Below are 22,694 nucleotides of genomic sequence, written 5' to 3'. Positions count from 1 at the left end.
AGTAAGTGTCATATGAGAGAGTGTTTTCTAAACATTTGTGTAGTGTCTATCTGCATTGGGATATGAGTACCAGCTTGATATCTACCGAGTGAGATGTGAGAAACCACCTAACAACATCATCATCCAAGCTGGCTGGTTCACCAGTCCTCATCGCTTATTTGTGAGGCCGATTAGATCCAGATCAAGCTCGCATCCCTGTGTCCCAGAAGTGGTGCGTTAATTTGATCAGCCACCACTGCGGATACAAAATATTGGAAAAAATCAAAGAGAAAGGAAGCCAAACATAAAGATTAGTTACAATATTTCCAAATCATTGAGAAGCACATAAATAATGGGATGTTTGTTGCATAAGCTAATTAGTTTTATGCAAACATGTTATACCTTAGAGATCGCGCAGGATACAGTGGACGATACGCAGGGGCTAACTTTCGTCCACATGCAGGGCAAGTTCATTTGTTTGTACTGCAGGGGAGGTCAACACTGTCATCTTCTGGTCAGTTAGCGATGACAGAATCGAGTTTCATGTCTTGCAAACTTTCTCAAATGGTTTTTCAGACAGTATTTGGTAAAAAAATTCATTTCTGCTTTACTTGCAGCTTTGTATGTGAAGTTCATTATGATGTGCCCATTATTTCATAAATGGTCATAGTTATTGCAATATTTACAAGGAAGTAAGAGAGTGCATGAAATTTGAAAATAAGTTGCATTGAAAAATAGGGGCTGCTTTGATGCTGTGTTTAGTGAATAATATGTAATATGTTGCTGTGTATGAAATTCAGCTAACATATTTAATTTCTCTTTAGGCTTGGGTGGAGGTCTCTATCTGTCACAAATATTGAGGAAATTGATCTGACATACCATACACATTTGCAGTCATGCCACACCAGCAATAAAGCCAGAGTGAAATATCCACAACATTCCTTATATTTCATATATGGTTTCAGATATCAAAATGAGATTTTGGCAAAAGAGCATGAAAAGATGAGAGTATTTTGTTGTATGGTTTTTATGCAAAACTCAAGATCTACTGTGATATTACACTAACTGCAAACTTTTTTGATGAAATAATGTAATTTTTAAGGGCCATCGATAGCTGGTAAACGAGAAATGCTGTGTGTTTTGGAACAACATAAGTGAAGACATTACATGTTTATTTTTGTACTAAACTTACTTTTCCTCAGTTCCTCACTTAATAAACTGCTGTTTCAGAATTCTCTTGCAATTGCATCTGCACAACATGCTAGTGAGGTGAGACTGTGTAAACTCCACTATGTTTTGGCAAAGAAGACCACAAGAGAAATGTGTAGGTTTTATTCAAAATTTGACACTCATAACATTTCTCTTGAAGTTACAAATGGTTAAATAGCTACATTTTTGATGGATTCTTTTTAGACACTAACCAAAGCAGAGGTGACAGATATTTTTGAATGTGACTTACCATATGAAAGCGCTGGCAGGTCAATAGAAACACAAACAAACACACACATACACACAAAATTCTAGCTTTCGCAACCAACGGTTGCTTCGTCAGGAAAGAGGGAAGGAGAGGGAAAGACGAAAGGATGTGGGTTTTAAGGGAGAGGGTAAGGAGTCATTCCAATCCCGGGAGCGGAAAGACTTACCTTAGGGGGAAAAAAGGTCTGCTTGTGTCTGTATATGTGTGGATGGATATGTGTGTGTGTGTGTGTGTGTGTGTGTGTGTGCGCGAGTGTATACCCGTCCTTTTTTCCCCCTAAGGTAAGTCTTTCCGCTCCCGGGATTGGAATGACTCTTTACCCTCTCCCTTAAAACCCACATCCTTTCGTCTTTCCCTCTCCTTCCCTCTTTCCTGATGAGGCAACAGTTTGTTGCGAAAGCTTGAATTTTGTGTGTATGTTTGTGTGTCTGTCGACCTGCCAGCACTTTCATTTGGTAAGTCACATCATCTTTGTTTTTTATATATATATATATATATATATATATATATATATATATATATATATATATAATAGAGGGAAACATTCCACGTGGGAAAAATATATCTAAAAAGAAAGATGATGAAACTTACCAAACAAAAGCGCTGGCAGGTCGATAGACACACAAACAAACACAAACACACACACAAAATTCTAGCTTTCGCAACCAATGGTTGCCTCGTCAGGAAAGAGGGAAGGAGAAGGAAAGACAAAAGGATATGGGTTTTAAGGGAGAGGGTAAGGAGTCATTCCAATCCCGGGAGCGGAAAGACTTACCTTAGGGGGAAAAAAGGACAGGTATACACTCGCACACACACACATATCCATCCACACATACACAGACACAAGCAGACATTTGTAAAGGCAAAGAGTTTGGGCAGAGATGTCCATAATCTGCCACCACCAAACCACTCCTTTTAATACATCCTCACGTAATTTTTTCGAAATTTTCTCGAATTTCTCCACCCTTTAACGTGTTTTGGCGGCAACACAACCACCTAACCTTTATGCACATCATTATCTACCTACACAAGTTCACCACAGGATCAACATAGCCCAGCCCTAACCAACCCTTTTTCGCCTTTTTTCACACCAGATCTCCATTTGCTTTCTAATTTTACCTTTATCTCTCCCCATATATTTTTTCATATTTATTTTCATTTTCATTTCAGCCTCGTGTTCCACTTTCCACCTTCTAGTACCATGTCACCCTCACAACACCTTCACAACGACCCCATTAAGTTTTATTTACATTCCCTCCGCAAACATGCCTTCGCCCTAGCCAGATTACACTCCCATATTTTATTTTCTCAGGCTTGTCTGACATTTGGCATCACCCCCAAAGGCCTCACACTTAAAGTTCCCATCTCTGGCTGCAACCCTTCTTTCCATCAGTCCCTATACCAGTTCCAAACCAAACAATCCATTGCCCTCACCCACCTAATCCTTCACCTACACATCCACTCAGCCAATCAACACGCCCATCAACTCCTATCCTTTATAAAAATCCTCAATCTTTCCTCTCCCACATCCACACCTGTTGTTCAGAGCATCCTCCTACAGGAATTGGACATCTCTGCCCAAACTCTTTGCCTTTACAAATGTCTGCTTGTGTCTGTGTATGTGTGGATGGATGTGTGTGTGTGTGTGTGCGCGAGTGTATACCTGTCCTTTTTTCCCCCTAAGGTAAGTCTTTCCGCTCCCGGGATTGGAATGACTCCTTACCCTCTCCCTTAAAACCCATATCCTTTTGTCTTTCCTTCTCCTTCCCTCTTTCCTGACGAGGCAACCATTGGTTGCGAAAGCTAGAATTTTGTGTGTATGTTTGTGTTTGTTTGTGTGTCTATCGACCTGCCAGCGCTTTTGTTTGGTAAGTTTCATCATCTTTCTTTTTAGATATATATATATATATATATATATATATAAAAACAAAGATGAGGTGACTTACCGAACAAAAGCGCTGGCAGGTCGATAGACACACAAACAAACACAAACACACACACAAAATTCAAGCTTTCGCAACAAACTGTTGCCTCATCAGGAAAGATATATATATATATATATGCCACGATATTCTTTGTCGACCCTACCAATAATTTGTCTAAGTGCTGATATGCTGGTGAAAATCTGTTCATGACAAATGCAGTATTAATATTTCAGCCTGCAAAGAAATATTGTGATTATGCTTATTGTAACATTAAGGTTAGTATATCAACTACCTTCTCTCCCCATTTTAAGGGGGTGGGGGTGGGGGAGCATTTTGAAATTATTTACCGACTTTCATGAAAATGTACTTTTGTTGCAGAAACTATATAAAGAGCAGAAGCATGTTGTGTAATGTAACAGATAGACATTCAGCAATTGAAATATATGATATACCTTTTTGCTAACCAACACAGTGCACAATGAGTCTTCATTACACAGCTATTTATAATCAGTGAACAAACTTATTTTCATTACGAATTACATAAAATTGGAATTGTAACAATATAAAAATGATTACAGATAATCATGAATGTATATGTGGGCCAGTGTTTGGCTAAAACAGAGAACTAAGTTCAAGTCAGTGCAATTGTGAGTTGCTGGAAGTGAAAATTGTTAATAAAAGAATAAACCATGTAACATGGATGCTGAAGTTTATTTGTAAAAGATAAAATCCCTTGTGGGTCTGTAGATCCCCCTTCGGGCACCTTCTAGGGTGGCGGATAGGGGACAGCCTCCCAGATATGGTAATGGGAAAATGAAATACCCAAGGTGGACCAAATACTATTACAAAACTCATCAGCATCTGACCTGGCATCCAGAGGCTTTTGGTCACCGTTTGTTCACTTAGTAGGTGCATGTATTACGACATATGGCTTTAACTCAACAATCAAGTCTCACACTCTTGTAATCTCCACTGGAGATTACGCAAAAACATTTTTAAACTTAAAGCAACCAGGGCAGAAAAACAAGAATGAATTCCATTATTCCAGGCCCTAGACAATAAATTGGATTCCCCTTCTGATCATGGGATTCTGGTGGACCAGACAATCCATGCAGAGAAGGATCAGATCCGCCCAAAACCACTTCTAACAAGACACAAAATCTTTTGTAAGTACACTGGATGTAAACACTTTACTGAAACACGGGAAACAAACACCTAACGAATATGCTGGGCACTTTCAACATCAAAATTATACCAAGGCAAGAAACCCAGTTTACAGATGAAAACCACTTTGACTCTCGAGAATTACAGGTTCTATATGGGACAATCTGCAGTGCATATCAATAAAGGACCGAAACAATTTGGCACAAGTTTTGCAGTACCCAAATAAACCACAGATTCAGTAACCGATTTTATATCACCTTCAGAAAGACTCTCAACACTGTCAATAAAATCAGAAAACAAGGCAAACACACTGATTAACACACACACTCTAACAAATGACTACAACAGATCCAGGTGGTAGAAGACTTCTGGGAACCTCTGAACAAATCACGAGCTGGAAAAAATAATCAGAGAATGGGAAAGCATGCCAAAGATATTCAAATTGGAAAACAGAAAGGAAAAAAAGAGCCACTGTGAAACGCCTAGGCTTTGCTGATGATCTGGCTATATTAACAAAAAAGTAGCCAAACTAGTGCTAAATAAACTGCATTAAATCTCATGTAAAACTGGATTCCAAATTTCCTATGAAGAAACTCAGTACATGGACGCCAAATCAAATGGAAAACTTCCACTGAAAACACAATACGCAAAAATCTCACAGGTCACTCACTTCAAGTACATAAGAGAAACCATCCACCCACAGGACTGAACAGTCTCTCACACAGAAGGAATATTCAAACTGCAAAAGGTGCACAGACTGACAAGGAATCACTACAATAAAAGAGCGGTAGCTTGTAATGTAAAACTATGGCACTACAACATGGTTGTTTTACCAGTGCAAGCAAGTTAAAGATCAATTGAATAAAAGAAACACAAAGTGTCCTGCAACAACTGAAAATTTCAGAAGAAGAAATTGAGGACAGAACAGTTCAGAAGTAAAATCAAGAAACTTGAACAACACACAATCAAAGAAACAACAAGGAAAAAATGTACCATCAAAAGGAAGAAAAAATAGAGTGGATTAATGAAGAGGTTTTGGGGAGAAAAGAAAGAAAAGACAAGGAAGTGAAGCTTTGATTGACAAGTTCACACGCTCTCATCAATAATAATAATAATAATAATAATAATAATAATAATACAACCTGTTCCACATCACATATACAATTAACAAATGGAAAACCCAGGACTTTCGCTGCAAAACAGAATGAAGAATTATCACAATCAGTGTATGACGACAGCAATGACATTTTCAAGGCAAGTATTTGTGAAATTACGTTCATTTCTTGCTTCACACCTCTTAAGGTACTGCAAAAATCCATTCAGTTACCTGAGAGAACTGCTATTTAGAGCTAAAGAAATTTTTGTGTCTTTTTTTGTAAATATATACGAGGCAGGAGTGTTACAGCTGTCTTAAAAGAAGTTCATAGATTACCTCCTTACTTAAAGCTTATTTAAACACAATCAATATAATTTTGACAACTGTGAAATACCTGCATAACAAGCACATTACATTCACACTGGATTCTGCACTTGAATGTAGAGGAACAGTTTCATATTATACTGTCAAGTATACTTTTTGTTACAGAATGTCTGTAAAATTTGGAGTAGATTATCTGTTGACAAGGTAACATTACTAATGCAGAGCCCAACAGTGCTATTGGCAGTGAGAGTGACAATATAAGCAGCAATGATATCTTAAAAGACCCTGACAAGAGCTATCAACAGCAGTACCATTTACAGGAGTCGTGTTAAGAGGTGTGGCATGTGCCACTATGCCGTAATAGTTTTAAGGCTTGCAGCAGCAGGGGCATGCACCCTACCTCCCACTTGTCACCCACTTCCACTGCTTCCCTCTCCTTCATGCCACTGATGCTGTATCTTGGCAACTGTACTGCTGATACAAACAACTGGAAAGGAGGCAAAGTTATTCCATGTTTATAGTGTTTTTAGTTTTCTCTTAGCTTCAACCTTCGCACAAGAAAGATACACTATGAAAAATGTTGGCGTTAGCACCCTGTTGAAATCCTACAAAATTTATTTGCAGAAATTGTCACATGCATAACAGAACATGAAGAATATCTGAACAAGAACATTAAGAAAATAAATACATACTGTTATTTCTGTTTTTTGATTCTATTTTCTGCTCACGTTCCAGTTTCATTTGTTCTGGTTCAGTGTCATCAACATAAGCCTTCCCCTCCTTTAAGAGTTTTTCACACATTTCAAGCATTAAGTCAAAATAATCCGATGTATGAGTGAAAACATCTGGCTTAACTTGCAGTAGTTTCAGATCTTCTAAAATTACCTATAAACCAAAATTGAATTTAGAGGAAAACACAGTTTACAGATTACCTACCATACATGGAACTGTTATGTAAGTGCAATTAGAAATATAATTTTAATGCTTTGTTGTTGTATTTTCAACACTGATGACACCGTGAGTGAATTTTTATGTTTAATTGTTGTACTATCAATGTGAGAAAATTATTGAGACACACAACACTGGAATAAACAACACAAATCTGTGGCTACCTTTTTTACTTTTCTAAACATTAAGAAATGGATATAGGAAGTATATACTGTTCTTCGTGAAATGTAGAAATGCAAAAATTTTAAATGCAGCATAAAATAAATCAATCACTGTTCACAATAATACTTGAAAATGAAAGTGAAGTAATGAATATATACAGTATATGAGACACAGGAGATGTATCTACATATCAGCTCCGGAGCCAGGAACTTACTGGAGCTTGAGTGACAAATCACAAGACTTGTATCAGGATGCCAAGACACAAAATTATTATTATACATGCACAAACATTGATACACAAAGAAGGGTCTCTACATTTTGGAGTGCTGAGCAACATTTTTAACCACTGAATTGTTAAAATAGGAGGTAGTATTAGAAGATGTAATGCACAGGTTTTGGAAAATGGAATATAAAAGGTCATTAGAGGCAGAATAATATTCAAGCCCAGATTTAACATTGGTGTGAGATGAAATTATTGGGGCCATGTCTGAGGAGCCTGACAGGTGCTTGCCTATAGTAATTCAAAGAAATTACAAAAGCTAGAATGAATTGCACAGTCGTATACTGGCAGAAGATCTTAATGGTCCTGAGAAAAGTCAACAATGGAATAAAATCTTCCATTCAGGACATCGTAATTCAGTGTTTTGTTAAAACTGAGGACAGCATATAGGGAACAAAAAATATTAAATTCTGCATTTAAAAATTAATTCAGCCAAGAGGATCATATTAACATAATAACTCTTCACCATGACACAAACTCACAAATAAGTGATACTGAAATCAATAACTGCACTGCAAACAACTGACATTACTCAATCAGAACAAGGTGCCAGACACCAACAGAATTTCTACCAAACGTTTCTTTAAATAAGCTGCAGGACTAGCGTCCTTTCTAGCTTAGACTTACTGAGAATTTCAACAGTGAATAGTTTTGCATGTCTAGAAATATGTCATTTCTGTTTCTAAAAACAGTAAAGGAACTGATGCATAGACTTGTAGGTCAATATCGTTAACACACATCAGACTTAGGCTCCACATTGAAGGTGAGTGCTGAAGACACATGAATGTGGCATTGGGAGTCTGTCCTGGTAGCATGGTAGTACTACTAGTAGTGTCAACATATATAAATGGAAAATCCAGGGTGAAATAATGACAATATTATGACAAGGATACATTGCTACTCAACACACAGAGGAGATGGTGAGTCGCAGACAAGCACAACAAAACGACTGCCATACATATGAGCTTCCAAAATGCATTCTTCTAACGTAGAAAACACACCCACACACCCACCCACACACACACACACACACACACACACACACACACAAAACTGCCGGCTCTGACCACTACAGCTGGCTTCAGTGGCGAGACACAGTGGAAGGTGTGTGTGTGTGTGTGTGTGTGTGTGTGTGTGTGTGTGTGTGTGTGTGTGTGTGTGTGTGTGGTATTTTCTATGTTAAAAGAAGGCCTTTTGGCCAAAAGCTCACCTGCATAGCAGTCTTTTTGATGTGCCTGTCTGCAACTCAATATCTCCTCTATATGATGATTAACAATCCATCCTTTTCATATTACTTTCATGATTTATCAGATACGGACAGCAGTAAACTCAGATTGTTTGTTGATGGTGGTGATGTGTACAGAAGAAGTATCATTTCTCGATGCTGTAATGCAAAGCAGAACAACAGACGGCATTTCCACCAACTATGTTCAACGGTGTATCTCTCTAAATGTAGACAACTGGCAGACTATGCAAATAAGCAAAAGAAAGAACTTGACCTTATCCAATAAGGAGAAAAAAGTTAACCTTGCTAGACCTTGTCACATTTTTACTCTCTACCAGTAATACCATAATGTCATAGATATGCAATAAACTTGCGAAATTAGTAGTAGAGAAGTCTAACGGGGAAATTTCCATTTGTTGAGAAAATTCTGGAAAAGAGCACTGTAGTTGAAAGGACACTATGACTATTGCTACAACATCTAGAGTCCCTATCAGGTACATCCAACAGCAGACATTGGAAAAGCTCAGTGATGTTCTTCTAGGACTGTAACATGCCACTACAGCTGATAAGAATGGGTGAAACTCTTTTGAGGAACAATAAATGGGAATCTTTCGTAGAAAGCAAACACTGTTCCCACAAAAAAATCCAGAGAACCAGAATTTGAGATAGACTGTGCAACAGTCCTAAATGTCTTGAACATATATCCTATATAGGGCGTATGATTAAAATAAGAGAGATCAGTGCGCATGCCGAGCTACACTGGCATCAGTTTTTTCCCCTCTTCATACATAAATGAAACAGAATGGTGTGTGGCTAAAATTTGTACAAAGATTCGTCTGTCATGAAATTGACAGGAGCGTGCAGAGAATATATGTGGGTTGCCAACTTTACACAACCACAGAGTCTATTTTCTCATATGCATTATATCGGCTCCTCCTGCACATTAGAACACACAGCATTACCTGGATGGGTTGGACCTTTTCCTTACAGTCAAAGTAAGAAATTACATAAATATTCAGTATATGCACTGCAAAAATGGAAAAACAATAAAGAAGCACAGTAAAACACTGAAAACATTACTAACGTTATAGCCCAAATATTTTGGACCAAGATGTTTCCTCGACAAAATATGAAGCAATTATAAAGCAAGAAACAAGTTTATATTCCTCTTTTTGTTAGTTCTTTCACATCAAGACGCAGAGCAAAATGAAGGAACAAATATTAGAGTTTAACATCTGATCATCAATGAAGTAATTAAACATGGAACAGATTCTCAGATTTCAGAAGGAAATTGGCTGTGTCTTTTTGCTAAGGAAGACTTAAATGATTTGGTAAAACCTAAATGGCCACAAGGGGATTTGAACTGCCATCCTCCTGAATGAGAGTCCTGAGTCTTAATGCTATAGACTGTGGATGAAAGCACAGCATACTTGTCCATTATCCCATTTTGTTGCAAGCATTTTCCTATTCTGTGCACAGAATTTTTTCCTTTGCTGGCATCAATGCCCATCCTTATCAGCTACATGTTAGGACTTTTTTTTTTAAGTCCTCTGAATTGACAAGTCATACACAAAATTGACAGCGAACATTACCCTTTATCAAAGGTAGGATTCCCAGAGACATGACCCACTGGGAAGATATGTATCCAATGTTGTTCCTAGTCAACATCCGAATGGTAATTAAGTATCAACACAACTGGTCAGAGGCACTGATATTAGGAGGTGAAGTTCCAAATTATTTGAGAGGTAAAACAAGCAAGCACATATGTTCCACAAAATACAATCTGGATGCTGCTTGCCACTGGGAATGAGTCCATTTGTGAGCAACCACCCTGACCACTAGTTTCTAAGTAATTATGCCATTAGGAAATGGATGTTGAAAGTTGATGGACAGTCGACAGACCATTGACTGTTTACATCCTGTCAGTGGTGGGGTTTCAGCACACAGTACTGATAGAAGATTCGGAGCTATTTCAATATAAGAGCGTCTCAAACGAGTAACAATCATTGACTACAAAATAATGTTTGGGTGTGTTGTTGTGCTAATAGAAATACATGAGGAAGATTATCCTCAAGTGCTACCAATCTCATTTCATGTCCTTATTCTGACGAACAGAATGTTTAAAAATTTAGAATGCTTTCCATTCGAATTGCATTTTTCATTAGATAGTTTGTCAGCACTGTTCCAGTAGTTCCTGCACCTGTGACTAACAAGTAGATGCTCATTTTCTATCTCATATATAGTAAAGATCACCTTTTCAAAATCAGCCTTCTCCTTTGCAGGGTTGGTATCATCAAATCTCATAATAAGCTTTCCTTTGAAGTTTTCTTGATAATACTGATTTAACAAAGCAGCTTTTGCATGGCCAATATGAAGATACCTGTAAAATACCGTCAGCATTTTAGTACGTAATCTGTAATTGTGCAGTGGTGTAATGAAAGCAGCTTTTTAATAGATACTGCATACAACAGGTCTATTTCACTATGTCTGAGAGTCTGTTTCTAAACTTTAAACAGCAAGACATTAGAACCAAATCTCAGCACTGCTTTTTCTTAGTAAGCTCAGTTATAGGATTTCGTTATTTCATAAATATGACTTGATTGTAAGCGACTATCTTGTACACAGTTGGGATTAATTAAGTATACTATAATTAATAATGATGTTATTAAAATGAATGTGATTTGAGTCTTTCAATGTGAATTATGGATGAAATGGAATTTCTTCGATATCTGTATTAGCTTCTTTCAATTCTTATGTGTGAAAGAAAATATCTTTTATTGTCATTCAATGTAGTTAAATTATACACAATTACAGTAGCCTTAAGGAAATTTATTTAAGTCTTCTCACCCACTAGCTTCTGGTGGAAACCTTACAACCACTTTTCCCATTTCTGCTCCAGGTAACTCAACAAACTTCCCTTCTTCTTTTCTCCCAGACAGGACAGGCTCTGCAGTAATTGCCTTCTTTGCTTTGTTTTCAGGTAGAATTTTCTTTACAGAAGAGACACACTCTAAAGATTCTATAAAATTGTACCAACGAGCCACATTTGTTGGGGGACTTGGTTCCACTGCTTTCCAATTAGGGTTACCTGCATATATCAAACAAACCGACACCTTTTAAAATACATAAAAATGAAAGAAGAAATGAAATTATAAACTTTCACTAATTAAAAATGTAAATTAGTAATGATGGGAAACTGTTACAACAGTTTAAAATAGTCTGGTCCAAGATTTTCTCTTGATGAAACATGAGACTATTAAAAATAGGAAACAGGAAACAAGAAAAGATGCTATTCTTTTCCTTACATGGTACTGTCTTCTGTTCTTTCCCTTCTTAATGCAAAGTAACAATTTTACTTGTATAATAATCTTTGCTTCTCTCGAGGTTACAACCAAACTAAAAAAAAAAAAAAAGAGTTTCATGTTTTCACCTGCTCAACAGATTGGCACATAGACCCCTTGATGGTTATTTTGAAGGAGACGGACTTCATCATAGTACGCACCCAAAATACCTTGAGATCAGGTTAGATAGGAAAGTTTCTTTTAAGGAGCACTTCACACAAACATCTGCTAAGCTCAAAACCAGAAACAACATTCTCCATAAACTCTGCAGCTCTCGTTGGCAGACGCTCTCTGGGTATCAGCACTTGGTTTGGTATACTCAGCAGCGGAGTACTATGCACCTGTCTGGCTTAAAAGACCACACGTAAAAAAGATAGATGTGCAACTTAGTGAGGCCATGCGCATTGTTAGTGGGTCAAAAACTGAATTCAATCCCCATCAATGAATGGAAATGCCGCTGGCAACAAAACTGTTCCCTACGATGCCTGAAGCTGCCCTGCATCCAGAAGAAACCTCCTGGATTCGACCAGCATCGGGCAAATTAGACTATCTAGAACCACATCCGAATGGGCCATGGACAATGTGCAGACACTCCACAAGTAGGGAAAATCTTCATTGCCATCTTGTGACTGTAATGCAGAACAGACTGTTGCTCACGTTGTATCGACCTGTCCTGCACTTGCCTACAAAGGTCCTTCAGAAGATTTCCTCACAGTGACGAGTGATGTTATAAAATACATAAAAGATCTACATCTACATCTACATTTATACTCCGCAAGCCACCCAACGTTGTGTGGCGGAGGGCACTTTACGTGCCACTGTCATTACCTCCCTTTCCTGTTCCAGTCGCGTGTGGTTCACGGGAAGAACGACTGTCTGAAAGCCTCCATGCGCACTCTAATCTCTCTAATTTTACATTCGTGATCTCCTCGGGAGGTATAAGTAGGGGGAAGCAATATATTCGATACCTCATCCAGAAACGCACCCTCTCGAAACCTGGCGAGCAATCTACACCGCGATGCAGAGCGCCTCTCTTGCAGAGTCTGCCACTTGAGTTTATTAAACATCTCCGTAACGCTATCACGGTTACCAAATAACCCTGTGACGAAACGCGCCGCTCTTCTTTGGATCTTCTCTATCTCCTCCGTCAACCCGATCTGGTACGGATCCCACACTGATGAGCAATACTCAAGTATAGGTCAAACGAGTGTTTTGTATGCCACCTCCTTTGTTGATGGAGTACATTTTCTAAGCACTCTCCCTATGAATCTCAACCTGGTACCCGCCTTACCAACAATTAATTTTATATGATCATTCCACTTCAAATCGTTCCGCACGCATACTCCCAGATATTTTACAGAAGTAACTGCTACCAGTGTTTATTCCGCTATCATATAATCATACAATAAAGGATCCTTCTTTCTATGTATTCGCAATACATTTGTCTATGTTAAGGGACAGTTGCCACTCCCTGCACCAAGTGCCTATCCGCTGCAGATCTTTCTGCACTTCGCTACAATTTTCTAATGCTGCAACTTCTCTGTATACTACAGCATCATCCGCGAAAAGCCACATGGAACTTCCGACACTATCTACTAGGTCATTTATATATATTGTGAAAAGCAATGGTCCCATAACACTCCCCTGTGGCACGCCAGAGGTTACTTTAACGTCTGTAGACGTCTCTCCATTGATAACAACATGCTGTGTTCTGTTTGCTAAAAACTCTTCAATCCAGCCACACAGCTGGTCTGATATTCCGTAGGCTCTTACTTTGTTTATCAGGCGACAGTGCGGAACTGTATCGAACACCTTAGCATCTACCTGGGAGCCTGTATCTAATATTTTCTGGGTCTCATGAACAAATAAAGCGAGTTGGGTCTCACACGATCGCTGTTTCCGGAATCCATGTTGATTCCTACATAGTAGATTCTGGGTTTCCAAAAATGACATGATACTCGAGCAAAAAACATGTTCTAAAATTCTACAACAGATCGACGTCAGAGATATAGGTCTATAGTTTTGCGCATCTGCTCGACGACCCTTCTTGAAGACTGGGACTACCTGTGCTCTTTTCCAATCATTTGGAACCCTCCGTTCCTCTAGAGACTTGCGGTACACGGCTGTCAGAAGGGGGGCAAGTTCTTTCGCGTACTCTGTGTAGATCTTGATTTCCATTTACAGCTGCTGTTATTTGTGGTATTTTATGCTTGAGAGCTGTGCTTAAATGTTGATGTGTAGTAACTTGTAATATCAATAAATCAATTTTTCATGTAGTCTTAACACAAAACAATTTTAATACAAATATGCAAGGGTAATCATTGTATGTACCACTTTGGGACGGTTACTGGAGGGAACTCTCTGACATGGCTTACTTTATTAATTTGAAAATATAGTATAGGTTGGTAAATTACATAGCAGTTTGGGGAAATGCTTCCACTTAGGGAAATACATCTTGATACCTGCAATGACTAGTAACTGGTCTTCAAAATGCATGTCAGTTTCACCAAATTATTATTTTAAAAAGTTAACTGCCTCAACATATGCTTGGCAGGCAGATATAATTGCTTCACAGGTTTACATAGAATTTTACTAAACTAAGTATTAGAACGACCTACCTGTCACCAGAAAAGTCAAAAATTATTTTCTTAATCTCTCGTCAACTGCAACTGTCTCTCTTATTAAGATATTTTGTTTCTCTATTTTATCTTGTATCAACATTAATAATTTGTCATATGATGCAGGACTTGTTAGAAAATAATTTATGAAATCTTTGGGTTGTGTGGTTCAGATTTGTCAATAAATTAACATGTGACCAGTAGCTTCTTTTTTTCCCCAAGCATTCTTGGGTCTATTTCCTCTTTTTCTCTTTCTTCTATTGATTGCAAGCAGAAGGTAATGTAATTGCAGCATACACTTTCTTTTGGGTGTTGGAAATCTTAACCTTGTAAAACCACTTTGTCCTGCCAATTTTATCAACATTGTTGATGATGTGAGCTCACTTCAATATACTGAACATTAGACAAGTATTGTCAACAAATAATGAACTTGTGCAGGACCCTTAAGGATTATCAGAACTGTTGCACCATAAGTTACAGGAAAAGTAAGTACTGACTACTGAATCCCCTATTTCTTGGCATACGAGGATAGAGTAGAAGAATGTACTGAGTCATCAAAAGAAAGCTGAAGCCAGTGCTTCTCAACAATGGCAATAAAGTGTGTGTGTGTATCAGTAACATATTCCGTGCATCTGAAGGAATGCTATGAGAATACTGATTTGATCTCATAGGAATAAACCTATATTGATCATATTAAGAAAAGGATAGATCAGTTGAATTGCAGATAGGCACAACTAAAACACTGTACCAGTTTGGGATAGTACTGGATGACAAAGGGGTACCTCCTTTGCTGTTGGCTCTTGGGGGTGGTGGGCCAATTGGGTGCGTGTGGGGAAATGGGACAGTAAATTGTCTGCAGACTTGGACCGGGTCTACCGCCTGTCTGTGAAGGCCTTGGTGAGAATTTCAGCATACTGGGAAAGGGAGTTCTAGACACTGCAGAGACAACCACACCTGGGTGGCCAGGCAGTGTGGTATGAAGTTTTCGGTGTGTAACAGATGGCAGCTGTCAAAATGTACACTGTTGGTGGTTAAGGGGCTCCGGAAAGGCTCAAAATCATGAAAAGTTCAATTTTTACTTTTTTGCGTTTTCTGCAGACTATTACCTTTTAATAGATATATAATTTATTCAATTCCGAAGACTACAACTATTTTTAAATTTTTTTTTGAAATGTGTTCTACATGGGCGTGACCCACTGTGGCGCTGTTAAACTGCTGTCAAATGGTGTTATTATTAACGTCCGTGTTCATCAGGTACATTTTAGTGATGTGAGATAAAGTATGTGTTGTGGCTAACCTGTGATGGTTCAATATATATCGCTGGTGTGATTGTCGATTGTTTCATGTTTATTTACTCTGTAGTTATCTCGAAAATATTCGTAATTAATTCTGTTTCTTGAGTCTCTGTTTTGTTGAAGTATAATAATGAGTAAAAGTAAAGTTATTAGAAATCCTCTGAAGGCTTTTAAGAAAAGGAGAAATGTTGGAAAGCCAAAGGTATGTGTTATTACTGTAAACAATAAAGACGATAACCAAGTGAGTGAACCTAACCTCTCAAGTACACCTGCCCATAGCAGTCAAAGTGGGAAAGAAAATACTTCACAGAAGAAGCTTGGTTCAATGACTGAAAACTATGAATGTTTTATGGGCGAATCGGATGTGAATGAAATATTTGATATGTCAGTTCTCACAGGAATTTTTTCAAACTGTGTAAGATGTATTCATTGTAGTGAAGTTGGTCTGGAACTCTCCATAATAAAGCACGTAGGACTTGCTAGTGAAATACAACTGAAATGTGATAAGTGTTCATACATGACCACCTTTTGGAACAGTGTTGCAGTAACTGCAACTGAAGAAAATGGTAGCAAAATCTACGAACATAACATTAGATTTGTTTATTTCTTGCGTTCAGTTGGTAAGGGTGCTACTGCAGGTGCAATTTTCTGTGGCATCATGAATCTTCCAAATCCCCCAACCAAGTTTATGACCTATAATAAATTAATAGGGTCTAAAGTAGAAGATGTCTGTATAGAATCTATGAAGAACACTGTGGAAGAGGCAGTAATGGAAAATAATGGTAACAGAGATTTGACTGCAGCGTTCGATGGTACCTGGCATAAACGGGGACACACATCTCTTCATGGTGTAGTATCTGCCACCAGTATGTATACAGGGAAAGTTTTAGATGTAGCAGTAATATCAAAGTATTGTAGATGTCCACAAAAATATAAAGGTACACATGAAAATAATTGCAAAGCTAACTATAGTGGCAGTAGTGGAGGAATAGAAGTGGCTGGTGTTGCCAGTATATTCCAGCGTTCTGAGGCGTGTGATAAAGTGCGATATGTTAATTACCTTGGTGACGGTGATTCTAAAAGTTTCAAACATGTTCAAGGACTGAAGCCCTATGGTGATGATGTTGTAGTGCAGAAATGTGAGTGTATTGGACACATACAGAAGCGAATGGGAACAAGACTTCGGCGACTGAAAGCTTCGTACAAAAAACAAAAACTCTGTGATGGTAAAGGGTTGGATGGGAAGGGAAGGTTAACTGACAGTGTAATTGACAAAATACAGAACTACAGGGTGATTCAAAAAGAATGCCACAACTTTAAAAATGTGTATTTAATGAAAGAAACATAATATAACCTTCTGTTATACATCATTACAAAGAGTATTTAAAAAGGTTTTTTTTCACTCAAAAACAAGTTCAGAGATGTTCAATATGGCCCCCTCCAGACACACGAGCAATATCAACCCGATACTCCAACTCGTTCCACACTCTCTGTAGCATATCAGGCGTAACAGTTTGGATAGCTGCTGTTATTTCTCGTTTCAAATCATCAATGGTGGCTGGGAGAGGTGGCCGAAACACCATATCCTTAACATACCCCCATAAGAAAAAATCGCAGGGGGTAAGATCAGGGCTTCTTGGAGGCCAGTGATGACGTGCTCTGTCACGGGCTGCCTGGCGGCCGATCCATCGCCTCGGGTAGTTGACGTTCAGGTAGTTACGGACAGATAAGTGCCAATGTGGTGGCGCTCCATCCTGCTGAAATATGAATTGTTGTGCTTCTTGTTCGAGCTGAGGGAACAGCCAATTCTCTAACATCTCCAGATACTGTAGTCCAGTTACAGTAGCACCTTCGAAGAAAAAGGGACAAAAACTTTATTGGCTGAAATGGCGAACAAATGTACAACTAAATGAAACTTTATAGCTCCCTTAATTCGCCGACAGATAGTGCTTAGCTCTGCCTTTTGTCGTTGCAGAGTTTTAAATTCCTAAAGTTGTGGTATTCTTTTTGAATCACCCTGTATTATGGAATGGCTATTAGGCAAAATACACAAAGTGTCGACGAAATCAAGAAGGCTGTTTGGGCTCTTTTTTTTCATACTTCTTCAACCGATGAAAATCCCCAACATAGCTTGTGTCCCAAAGAAGAAGACAGTTGGTGTAAATATAACAAAGGATTGCTAACTGGTGAAGTGTACACTCATAAGCATAGTCTGCCTCATGCAATAATGGAGGTGATAAAACCTATTTTCAGAGACTTAGCAGCACCTGAACTGTTGAAAAAGTGTATTCACGGAAAAACTCAAAACCCCAATGAAAGTGTAAATAGTGTTATATGGTCGAGAATCCCCAAGACTGTATTTGTTGGAATAGAAACACTTCCCTTTCGTGTGTATGATGCTGTTGCGACTTTCAATGATGGCAACATTGTAAGGTGCAAGGTATTTAGAAATATGGGAATGAAGATAGGTTCTAACATGGTACGAGCGATGCTTGCTTTAGACAAGGAACGCCTTCGGGCTGCAGACAGGGCTGTAAAGAGTCTAGAAATACAAGCAAGAATAAACAGGAGGAGGAACAAGAGGAAGCTGGAGGAGGAGTTTTCTCATACTAATTACTTGTTTTCTAAGGATCTTCCAAACTTATTTGTTTCAAACTTTCAGTAAATGTTACACAGTACCTTCTGCATAATTTAACACAGCCTTTTTCCAAAAAACTGTATATTTTTGAACATATAAATAAAAAATTGCAAAAAAAATGTTGTGAATTTTCATTACAATTGAAAAAAAATCATCTTTAATAACTGAATTAAAATTTTGTAAAATCCCTGTAAAAGTCCATATTCCAATAAATAATCTGTAAAAAGTTCAACTTCCTACCTCAAATACTTTGTGAGGAAAGATGTAATTTATAAGCGCTATTTTAACATTGCAAGTATAGGGCGTTCCGGAGCCCCTTAAAGGGGGTCTAATCTGGACAGAGGTTGAGGATAGAGTCATCAGATAGGAGGTGGTCAACGCCCCAGACAGTGGCACACTGGGAGAACCAGGTGAAGCAGATAGGAGAAAAGGAGTTGAAGTTGTGAAGGAAAGACGATAGGATGTCTTGGCCCTGAGTTCAGATAATGGAGATATCATCAATGAACCTGAAACAGACCAGGGGTTTGAGTTTTACGGGACTAGGCCCATAAACAGGTTGGCATAGCAGGGTGCCATGTGAGTGCCCTCGGCTGTGCTGCAACTTTCATAGACAGGCACTATCCCTTGGACGTAGTCTATAAATAAATTTCCTTGCCATTTCCCCAAACGCTCCTAATCCTACCACCATCCCTAAGAGGCAGCCACAAAAGAGCACTCCTGCATCACCCATACCACCCTTGACTAAAACAACTGAATCACGTCCTTCCTCAGGGCTTTGATCAACTATCATCATGCCCTAAAATGAGGGATATCCTACCCAAAATCCTACTTCTCCTAAACTGGTGTTCCGTCGCCCACCCAACCTCCACAACATCCTAGTCTATTCCTATTCCACTCCCAATACTAACCCCTTGCCACACGGCCCATATCTCTTTTGAAGAGCCTAGGTGCAAGACCTTCCCAATCCAATCCAGTTCTCCCTCCTCCAAAATACAGTCCTTCCACTTGCTCCTTTACGAGCATTTTATGAGGTGCTGATGCACCCCTATCACCAGCTGTGAAAACAGCCACGTTGTACACCACTACTAATCAGCTGTCTACCAGGATGAATGGCCACTGCCAAACTGTGGCCAACAGCAAAGTCAGGGTGTATACACAGACACGGGGGGTGGGGGTGGGAATTCCAGATTTTTCCCCAATTCCCCATGCTAACATACACTTCTTCCTTGTTAAGCGAGAGTGTACTTCCAGAAAATGACCCCCCCCCCCCACAAAAAAAAAAGAGCGTTTAGGAAAGATCTTTGATGTGCAGCAACACGTACACTGTATATCTTCGTATTATGAAAGTATAAAGTCGAATCCCACCACACTCAGAATAGGAGATTTCGAAATGTGGTGCTACAGAAGAATGCTGAAGATTCGGTGGTAGCCTTTAAATCGGCCGCGGTCCGTTAGTATACGTCGGACCCGCGTGTCGCCACTGTCAGTGATTGCAGACCGAGTGCCACCACACGGCAGGTCTAGAGAGACTTACTAGCACTCGCCCCAGTTGTACAGCCGACGTTAATAGCAATGGTTCACTGACAAATACGCTCTCATTTGCCGAGACGATAGTTAGCATAGCCTTCAGCTACGTCATTTGCTACGACCTAGCAAGGCGCCATTATCAATAGATATTTAACTTGTGATGCCTGTACCGTCAGACCGATGTACACCACTTATGGATTAAAGTTAAGTATTACATCAACTACGTACTTTATTTGCTACTATTAATTCCCTTAACTGCTCCAGACCTCGCACCAGCCTGCGTGAGCTTAAGCGCGTGCCTTTCGGATTCCTCTCATACTGACTTGGCTGTCTTGCCAAGTCACAACATTTTGGCGACGAGTCTCAAAAGGGTCTTCTTCTTTATACTTGCTTAATTTACTTGTGTCATGGCTTCGCCACAATCTCCAGATGTACTGTCCGAATTTTATCGCTTGCAGAATCAGCAGACGCAGGCCTTATTGGATGCCCTTCGACAGCTCGTCCAGGGTCAACGTGCACTGCAAAACGATGCGGCAGCCGCTGCTTTACCGCTACTGCAGCCACAACACGCTGTTGCACCACCTGTTCGTCCTTTTGATGCGACACTGGAAAGCTGGACGGAGTGGTCATGCCAATTTGGATTCCATCTCGCCGCCTACAGAATTCAAGGTATTGAGCGGCAGCCTTTTTTGCTTTCCTGTGTAGGCGTCCAGACGTACCAAGTGATAGTGAAATTATTTCCCCGACGCGACGTAGCAACTCCGTCCTATGACGAAATTTTGTCTGCATTAGATGCATATTTCAAAGACTCAGTCAATGTAGTTGCAAAAAGGTATACGTTCTTTCGTACAAAACGTACGGCCGGTCAAACTAATCGGGAGTGGGTTGCAACTTTGCAAGGCCTTACTAGGGATTGTGCTTTTGAGTGTGAATGTGGACTCCCTTATTCAGATACTATGGTACGTGATGCACTTGCACAGAACGTTTCTGATGTTCGTATAAGAGAACAGATTTTGAAACTAGTCAATCCCTCCCTTCAACAAGTGATGGACATATTGGATAGGCTAGACACACTTGACTTTGCTCAGGAATCATTTGCAACTTCGCCAGCCGTGTGTCACGTTAACCGTCCCGACGGGCGCGCTGCACGGACCAGTGAACAGCCCTCACGCCCGTCCGCGCAGCTGCCGCCAAGCCCTCCGCTACGTGTGCCGCACAAGCAAGCGATTGCAGTGCTAAAATCATGCCCGCGGTGTGCTACTCGACATTCGTGTGAAAATTGCCCGTCACGCCAAGCTATTTGCTTTTTCTGTAATAAAAAAGGACATGTTCAGAGCGTTTGCCAGAAAAAGCTCAGATCGGACACTCACAACCATTCCAGGCCCTTTGCTTCGCGCCGGAATCGAACTAAGAATACTCAGGCTCGTGAACCTTCGCCCATGGACATTCATGTAGTTAATTCCGCTCCACCCAGTGCCACTTTCTCTAACAGTGACTGTGTTCGTCCCACAAAAAGTGTGCGTCGACATCGACGGAAATCCCGTCAAGTCGCATGTGATTCTATATCAGTGTCGGTTCACGTTGCACGAGACAGTCGCTCTTGTCGTCGGCAGGACAATAAACTTTTTGTAGACTTGGACATTAATGGCAACGTGATCCCATTCCAGCTCGATACCGGAGCTGCAGTTACATTGATCAATCACGACACGTACCAACAGCTGGGCAAACCTCCGTTGCGTGCCGCAAATGTTAAGCTAACTACATATTCAGGTCACAAGATCCCTGTGTTAGGACAGTGCAGCCTTCTTGCAACATACAAGGGACAAACAAAACTTGTGTCATTTTACGTTCTTCGTTCTTCTTCTGCAGTGAACTTGTTTGGTTTAGATTTATTTCAGTTGTTTAACTTGTCTATAGTAAATCAGTGAACCAGACTGTGCCTTCAGCCAGTGTTTCTCGTCTATGTGAAGAATTTGCAGACATTTTTGCACCGGGCCTTGGTTGCGCTCAGAACTATAAAGCACATTTGGAACTGCAAGTAAACGCGCAACCGAAATTTTTCAGAGCGCGCAATGTTCCCCACGCATTGCATGATGAGGTCGCACGAACGTTACACGATTTGGAACCACAAGGTGTGATTGAACGTGTGCATGCTTCTCTCTGGGCCTCACCCTTAGTAATATTGCCAAAACCTTCCGGAAAATTGAGACTTTGTGTGGACTTCAAGGCAACAGTGAATCCACAACTAGTGATTGCAACTTATCCTTTACCCCGCCCGGAAGATCTTTTAGACAAACTTTGCCCGGGTAAATATGTTTCGAAGTTGGACCTAGCAGATGCGTACTTGCAAATACCGGTGGATGAAGAATCCCAGCGCGTTTTAGTGGTTAACATGCATCTTGGTTTGTATCGATTCAAATGACTGCCATTCGGGTGTGCATCCGTCCCTGCATTATTTCAGCAATATCTGCAAACTGTTTGTGCCTCGGTCCCTACTGCAGCAAAGTATCTGGACGATATTGTGATCTCCGGAAAGACGGAAGAAGAACATTTAGCCAATCTCAGAACATTATTTCAGGTCTTGCGACAAAATGGTCTTCGCTTGCGGAAGGACAAATGTGTGTTTTTTGCTCGTGACTTACCCTATCTGGGACAGGTAATCAATGCCCAAGGCATACATCCCAGTCTCGAGCAC

General features: G+C 39.8%; 1 protein-coding gene across 1 annotated transcript in view; it reads right to left on the bottom strand.

Moving 5' to 3' along the window:
• Positions 1 to 22,694, bottom strand: part of LOC124601218 (bifunctional glutamate/proline--tRNA ligase) — a 252,178-nt gene that overhangs the window by 157,133 nt on the left and 72,351 nt on the right. The window contains exons 4-6 of the mRNA XM_047136226.1: positions 11,428 to 11,668; positions 10,834 to 10,960; positions 6,658 to 6,850 (exon numbers count right to left, since the gene is read on the bottom strand). Coding sequence (XP_046992182.1) covers positions 6,658 to 6,850; positions 10,834 to 10,960; positions 11,428 to 11,668 — 561 coding nt within the window. The remainder of the gene's footprint in view (positions 1 to 6,657; positions 6,851 to 10,833; positions 10,961 to 11,427; positions 11,669 to 22,694) is intronic.

Source organism: Schistocerca americana, chromosome 1 (assembly GCF_021461395.2).
Source record: "Schistocerca americana isolate TAMUIC-IGC-003095 chromosome 1, iqSchAmer2.1, whole genome shotgun sequence".
NCBI lineage: Eukaryota > Metazoa > Arthropoda > Insecta > Orthoptera > Acrididae > Schistocerca > Schistocerca americana.
The sequence above is the reverse complement of the archived record's forward strand: the minus strand, read 5'-3'. Positions and strand labels throughout refer to the sequence as shown.